The sequence below is a fragment of the Zootoca vivipara genome, chromosome 7 (genome assembly GCF_963506605.1).
Source record: "Zootoca vivipara chromosome 7, rZooViv1.1, whole genome shotgun sequence".
Lineage (NCBI taxonomy): Eukaryota > Metazoa > Chordata > Lepidosauria > Squamata > Lacertidae > Zootoca > Zootoca vivipara.
Window position 1 is genome coordinate 62,241,998 of NC_083282.1, and position 7,793 is coordinate 62,249,790.

General features: G+C 42.1%; 1 protein-coding gene across 4 annotated transcripts in view; it reads left to right on the top strand.

Annotated features, from left to right (window-relative positions):
- The window catches only part of MAGI3 (membrane associated guanylate kinase, WW and PDZ domain containing 3), a 141,471-nt gene that overhangs the window by 125,395 nt on the left and 8,283 nt on the right, over positions 1-7,793 (top strand). For 3 of the 4 annotated variants that reach the window (XM_035122261.2, XM_060277153.1, XM_060277154.1), the window contains exons 19-20: positions 820-963; positions 5,126-5,264. In XM_035122261.2, the coding sequence (XP_034978152.2) occupies positions 820-963; positions 5,126-5,264 (283 nt within the window). Of the gene's footprint in view, positions 1-819; positions 964-5,125; positions 5,265-6,565; positions 6,655-7,793 lie in introns of all 4 variants that reach the window. The other variant, XM_035122263.2, reaches the window with a different exon arrangement.

Consider the following 7,793-nt stretch of genomic DNA (forward strand, 5'->3'; position numbering starts at 1 on the left):
TATTGCATATCCCTGTCATTGGCTATTGCTGGCGCAAATATGTGCATACATATCAGCTAATACAGGGGTCAGCAACCTTTTTCAGCCGTGGGCCAGTCCACCATCCCTCAGAACATGTGGTGGGCCGGGCTATTTGGGGGGGGATGGGGGACGAATTCCTATACCCCACAAATAACCCAGAGATGCATTTTAAATAAAAGGGCACATTCTACTCATGTAAAAACATGCTGACTCCTGGACTGTCCGTAGGCCAGATTCAGAAGGCGATTGGGCTGCATCCAGCCCTTAGGTTGCCTACCCCTGAGCTAATATATAGGGCAAAACACTTTTAAATGCTACATCTGCAGCATGGAGACCAAAGTCGGGTAAGCACTTTTCAGCAGCCCCTATATGGGGGCTTGGCTCTCAGTCAAAATAAAAATCAGGATGTTCTTTAGGAAAGCCACTTTTCATTTGCAATCTTATGTTAAGATCTGCCTGAGTCAACTTTTTCTCCCTGAGCTTGTACTTGAGGAGAGATCAGGATCTGGCTTAGGCTCACTTTCTTCCCCAGTTTCTTCACTGTATGGAGAAGTAAATAACAGAACTGAGAGACCCCAAATTCATGATCTCACTGAGTTAATGAATTTAAGCTTGTGCCTGAGCTCTTCCTGGGTGCATTGCTGAAGGTATATATATATCTGAACGTTACCTGAGATGTGAACTTCATTTCTGCTTAGATCATTCTTTGAATTTAAGAAATTGAAGCTTTCTCTAACAGTATAGTAAGGAATGTCTCTCTCCAACGTGATCTAAGTCTGCTCTATGTTTTCTGCTCAGATCCCAGGATGTTATCCTGTAGAATTGGAGAGAGGTCCTCGAGGTTTTGGATTTAGCCTTCGGGGAGGAAAGGAGTATAACATGGGGTTGTTTATTCTTCGGCTTGCTGAAGATGGCCCTGCCATTAAAGATGGGAGAATTCATGTGAGTATCTAATAGGTGTTTTGGGGTGGGGTGGGGTGGGCTTAATCACCTAAGATTCTTAAAGACTAAATTGGCCGACCTTGCTTGCTGTTTCAGGCCTTATTACATTATTATTATTATTATTACTATTATTATTATTACTACTACTATTATTACTATTATTACTATTTATACAGAATAAGTATTGTCATCGCCACTCTGCCTTGTTTGCATCAACTCCTAAATAGTTACCAGAGTGTTTGTTGGAACTCTTCAGCAAAGATAGCCAATGTGGCGGTCTCCAGTTGTTGGCCAGGATGGCCAATAATCAGGGATGGTGGTAGTTGTAGTCCAACTGCATCTGGAGGCCACCTTGTTGACTGTCCCTGCTCTAAGGGTGTACTTGTTTTTTTCCAGAAATATGCTATGGGCTTCATCTCACTAGAGCCCCAAACTTGAATTTCATATTCATGTTTCCCCCCTTCCTCCCCCCCTTTAATCTTGAATTTATACAGTTGCACCCAGACACTAATATACCTAATGGTGAATCAGTAGAAAAGGGAGAGATAACCTCTATTATCATGAAATAATAAGTAGCTTATGTTGGCAAATGCCAAAGTAGGTGTCAAAAGCATATAAGCAAATGCATGAATTAGTGACAAACATTTACAATTTTAAAATTGAAGGTGACATCTAATTGTGATTTTTCTCCCTTGTGCAGCAAAGTTCTACAAATGCAATTTATGCTTCCTCCCATAGCCCCCTGTGCACCCCTAAAATCTATTCTGGAGGTTTAAGAGACCCCCCCACACACAAAGATGGCATGGGGGCCTGTGTGAAGGAGGAAGAAAAATACCAATGCATCCTCCAACATTACATGGGAACTTGCTTGAACTGATCTGATTAGAGATCTGTCCAGAACAGTTGCACCAGTCCATGCACTCATGGCATTAAACAGTGTGTTTGGTATATTGCAGTACACATCTTTTAATATACAGTAAGCCCACAATTTATGCACATTAACTTGTGCACATACAGCATTCCGCACGTGGCAAAAAAAATTTTTTAAATTAAAATAGCAGAAGGAAAGGGGATTCCGGGGAAAATAACTTTGGCAGTCCTACCCTGCTATTGAACCCAGTGTGTTTTGATTGTACATTATTTTGGCTTTAGGCACGATCCCTGGAACGTAACCCCTGGGTATGTTGTGGGTGTACTGTAAAGGAGGAAGTAGCACATGAAGCATCCAACTGCTGGAGTCTTTTTGCACTGATGTTGATTTTTTTTTCCTATAGCAGTATCTTGGGGGTGTGTGTGTGTGTGGGTGTGTGTTTTAAATCCTATTTGCTACCAGGTCTTCCTGGTAACAGATTCTCATGAAAAGAAACATGCTGTAGTGGTAACTGAGTCAGGGGCTCCTGAGTACTTCTTCTCAGATCTGCCAGGGGCAGTGCTAATCATTGGCTACTCATCTGCCCTAGTTCACAAAGCCATAACTTCCTGTAGGTCCCTGTGGTACGCTCATTACCTGGAGTACACATGGTATCCAGCTATGAAACCTGCAAAATACACAAGGGAAGCAGCACTGTATTGCAGCACTACTTCTATTTTATTTTTACTGACTTGCAATCATATCTGCATTAGGACCTTCCCTCTTAAAATTTCAGTGACTGAAGCTTCCCCAGCTAAGAAAGTAGCACTTACTGATGATAGAGAACTAAGTATGATTGAAGATGTACAGTTCCCAGGACTCTGACGTTGTTTCAGGTTTTAGAGCTCATCAATTGCATTTAGGATCTGCTTTTCAATTTTTCCCTTGCACTTCTGCTGTGCTGTAGGAATGAGGAGTAGCATTTTCCTCCAGGATATTTTTAAAACACAGCTCCCTGGGAAGGCATCTCTGCCAATTTTTGTGGGGATTGCCATTGTTCGGGAATATGTTAATCCACACCACCTATTTTTGAAAATAACTTCCAGGCAACTGTTTCAAGAGACACTAAAATTTCTCTAAGCACATCACAGGACCCAATTCCCTGACTTGCTCAGTTAGACCAGGCATCCCCAAACTGCGGCCCTCCAGATGTTTTGGCCTACAACTCCCATGATCCCTAGCTAACAGGACCAGTGGTCGGGGAAGATGGGAATTGTATTCCAAAACATCTGGAGGGCCGAAGTTTGGGGATGCCTGAGTTAGATAATTAGGCATTCTAATTAGCATCAGAGGGAAAGCTAATGTTCTGTAGTAGCAAAACCAGGCATAGGCAACCTTGGCTCTCCAGATGTTTTGGAACTACAACTCCCGTGATCCCTAGCTAACAGGGCCAGTGGTCAGGGATCATGGGAGCTGTAGTTCCAAAACATCTGGAGAGCCAAGGTTGCCAATGCCTGAGCAAAACCAATAAGACTTGTGGCACCTGAAAGACAAAGCCTTTTATAGGTTAAGCTTTCATAGAGTTCACATCATCAGATGCACAAATTATTATTTATCCTCAATTGGTAGATTTTGTTGTTGTTGGCATCCGTCTCTCTCTTAAGACAATGAAGTGCACGTCCGGGGATGAAGTCAAACCGCTGAGTTAGCTGCACAAAAGTAACGTCCCCGGGGTGCAAGCCTGGGCAGTGTTTATGGAGGTTGTGGGCTGCCCAGACAAGAAGACCCCTCTCTTGGTCTCACTGATGTAGTCCAAAGGAAAGCAACTTGATGTTAGAATTCATGAACTTAATCTGTTAAATAAAAAATTGCCCTGTGTAGTCAGCAGAAGGGCAATGTTGACAGAGGTTGCTATATATCATTTTGGAGGATGAGCAAGTGAGTGAGCTCCTGATGTTATTATGACTTTGTCAGTGCTGCTTTTTCAAGAGTCTCGACCTCAACAGCCATGTCTTTCTCTACTACCAAGCATATGTCCCACTTGGCATATTGGCATCCTTTTTTTAACAATGGGCGTGCATCAGGAGCCTGTAAAAGTAGCTCCAGGGCACTGGAACTCCAGCACACTATTCATTGGATCACACTCTCTTCTTTACACTTCTAAACAAATAAAATAAAACAAATACTTTCCATTTTCTATAAGGGCCATCTGCCCAGAGTAACCTCATTGGTCACCTGGTAACACTGAGAAAAATGAAGACTTTGTTTACAGTTCTTCCCTGCTGGTTGCAGTTTTGAACACACTCTTTCTCAAGACTCTCACTGTGTTCACTGAGATGTTCACTGAAATTTAATGATGAAAATTTTATTACTGCAATATACCACTTTTCATTTTAGAATGAAATTATATCTGCAAGGATGTTTCTAGTGGTATATTTTGTTTATAGGAACCTAGATGCAGCTGTGCTGCTTGTGGTATATGGCTGCTAAGGCATTGCTTCCACACTTTTTATTGCAGAAGTCTAAGGGAGTGGTGAATTTGCCTGTAATTGGACAAAATACACATAAGCTAATAAAACTTGAAACCAGTTACAAATCGGAGCCTCCAGAGCTGTCCCATGCTTTTTCCTGCCAATGTAGATCTTCTTGCCTAAATGAATGTTCTCACTGAAATGAACTCTTTCTCCTTCAAAATGCCTTTTCAACCACACAGTAAATACCTAGAGGGAGTTTTTCACAGCACTGTGAGTTGTTTCTATTTTTCAAGCAAGAAACTGCTCCAAATGACTAGAATGTGATGCTGCTTCCCCACCTTAAATGGAACCTGTTCCCTCCCCCTCTTACTCCCTGGGGTATCAGGATCTATCCAGCCCTGTATTGTGTGGAATGACTGCACCTTGTATGTAACAGTGGCATCTGCTGGTCAGTTACCAACACTGCAATATACACTTTGTAATTCTTGGGTTGCATTTCACACCTCAATGACAACCCTTCCATCCCTCCCTGCCCCCAGTTCCACTGCTGGCCTTTAGCATTGTCCTTCAGCAGTCATATGTATGTGCCAGCTCACAGAATGCAAAGCTGTTTTGAAGTTATCTAGAAGGCAGGTCAGTACCTGGAATTCCAGGTGATAATTGGGGTGCTGTTCATGGACAGTGCTGTGAGTTCAGCAGATTTTATAACAGTATGAATATTGTTAGCCACTTTGAATTGAATATGCAACAAAACAGGATTTACTTAAACAGGTTCTATGTATAACGCAAGAATTTGAAGTGCCTTTTGTGTTTAATATGGATGCTTTTCTCTCCTCAGGTTGGGGACCAGATTGTTGAGATCAATGGGGAGCCAACCCAAGGAATCACCCATACCCGAGCCATTGAATTGATTCAGTCTGGAGGAAATAAAGTTCTCCTTCTTTTGCGACCAGGAACTGGCTTAATACCAGATCATGGTAATATGGTACTTCTGTCCTGTTTATGGAGCTGATGAATGAGAGGGAGTGGCTGTCTTAGCCTGTTCTGTATGTTGCAAATGCTGCTGTTCTTCTGTGTTAGAAGAGCATTAACTCTGCTATCTTCTCCAGAGACAAGATCAGGCAGACTTATATCTATATCTGCTTTCATACCTGAAGGCAGATCAGAGTTTCATGAGAGCTTTGTTTGCCAGAGTCAGCTAGTTGCCTAGAAATAACCTTCCCCATTTCCCCCTCCTTCTGTGCTGACTCTATGCTCTTCTTCTTCCTTGTCTACCTGTATCACTTAGAGTGAAATGAGGTATATCCCCAAGGCCCAGCAGTGTTCTCCCTACTCACCAACCCTCAGCAATCCCCCAAGAGAAACAGTGATGTAGGTCCTTTGCCATCCACACCCACAAGTCCTTGAAGTCTTTCCAGAGGTTACACACACAGAGAAGGAATTGACATGAATAATGTAGAGGCATTAAATTCCCCCCGTCAAAGCTAAATAATGTTCAAATGCACTAGAGCAAGGGTAGCCAATGTGGTGCCTTCCAGACGGTCAGCAACTGCCAGCACCCCTTCAGTATAGCCCAGTAGTCAGGGGTGGTGAAAGCTGTAGTCTTACAAGCTCTGGACTTTACCTGGTTAGGGAAGGCAGCACTAGAGAAAAAGAAACATGTTGGGTGCTATATTTGGAGGGACTGATAAAGACACAGAAGTCTCAGCCCCCAGAGGATCTTGTGAGATCAGTCTATTTTCCCATGAGTGGACCCCTTTGTTTCATTCCTTAGGAATTTGTGCCAAATAGTCTCTGAAAGTGACGTCAATCAAATGGGTAATATTGAGCTGTATTAGTCTGAAAGTAACTTTCCACAAGGGTGGAGCAGTTTGCAACAGACTTCGCCCCTTAACTGAATAACCCTAAGAAAATTGAGGTGATCCCTTTTGGGTGCACAAACATTCAAAACAGACATGGGAACTTGAGAAGGTGGCTAAGGGGGGTAGGGACACTTCTGCATCTTTCAGCACTTTCTCTCAGTCCACACATACAAGAGCAAACACAAGAGACCTGAGGGCCTGTTTATTTCAGACACTGTGACTACCAGGCTTCCTTGGTGGAGCATACTCAAGCAGGTCTTGCAAACATAGGACAGTAAGGAATAGTGTGATTCTTTTTATTCTCGCTATGCCAGCTCTTGCATTCTGCTTGTGAATCGTACATTTCTGATGAAAGTCTTTTGCTGTGTGCTGTGATTTTGGTATATAGTCCTGGGCTTTTTCTCTTCCTCCCTCAGGTTTGGCTCCTTCCAGTTTGTGCTCCTACGTGAAACCTGAGCAGCATTAAAGCTTTCAGTGCTTTTCTTGGTCTTTCCTTAAAGACTTGGTAAATCTGCATGTCTTGTGATTGACCTCTTTTTATTTGCTTCAACCAGTAGTTTTTCGCTCTCCTTGTTTTCAGTTCTCTTTTGGCATGTATTGCTTAAGTGTAGCCTATCACTGATGCAGAAGAATAAATTTTAGGAGTCCTGCATTTCACAAGTCTTACCAGCTAAGCAGAATAAATCCCAAAGCCTTTCCATGTGTCAGCAGAGATCATGTCCTTCCTAGCACATCCTCCAAATCAGTGATTTCCCCCAACTGTTCTACGTGCACCATGGTGGTTACTCTCTCTTGAGAAAAACAGCAGAGGGCAGCATGAAAACACAAACAAACAAAAAGAGGTAAAGCCTCAAAACAGTGCAAAGGTATGTAGGGCACTCTAAAGAAAGATGTGAAATACTCAGCACATTTCAGTTTCAACCTTCCTTGGGATCAAAGACTATAACTGGTTAAAGGCATCATGCTTTGTTGAAGTTCTCTACTCATTTATAGTATTTGCCTCTGAGAAAGGTTGAAATCAAACTGCATTGGACATTTTGTTTCTTTTATTAAAATTGTGTATTTTATTATTTCATGGCTTTATTGTACACCAGCACAAATTATTATTTTTTTGAGTTGGTGGTTTATGAAAATTGTTATAAGCTACATTGAATTAAATGTGCCCTACATACTCAGCACCATTTTGAAGATTTGTGTCCCTTTCATTTATCCTCTCTCCAGCCCATTCTGCAAACCCCATGCACACACTTCCCTAGACCCTATGGGAGAAATTCTTACCCTGAAATGTAAAGGAATAATAAGACTCTTGTTTTAATTATCGTGCAGTGTTGTGGTTAACAGGAAAGTGAGTTCATGTAGATTGGAATTTTTTGTTGTTGTAGTGGAAGAGTTGAGCATGCAAAGAAATAAGGTTTGCAAGGGAGGGAAGGATGTGCACCTATGGGGGGTATGCAGCACTTGTTAAATACAGTTATTAGCAAAAGAATACATGACCTACAGTCTGTAAAACCTAATTTGTTGTCTTGCCATATAGAGACATAAGTTGGTTTTACATAGTACGAGTTGTTGTGTTTTTACATAGCTTATAATGCCAAGAACACATCCTTATTGCTTAGCGGCATATTTGTCCTTGTTCTGATGCAG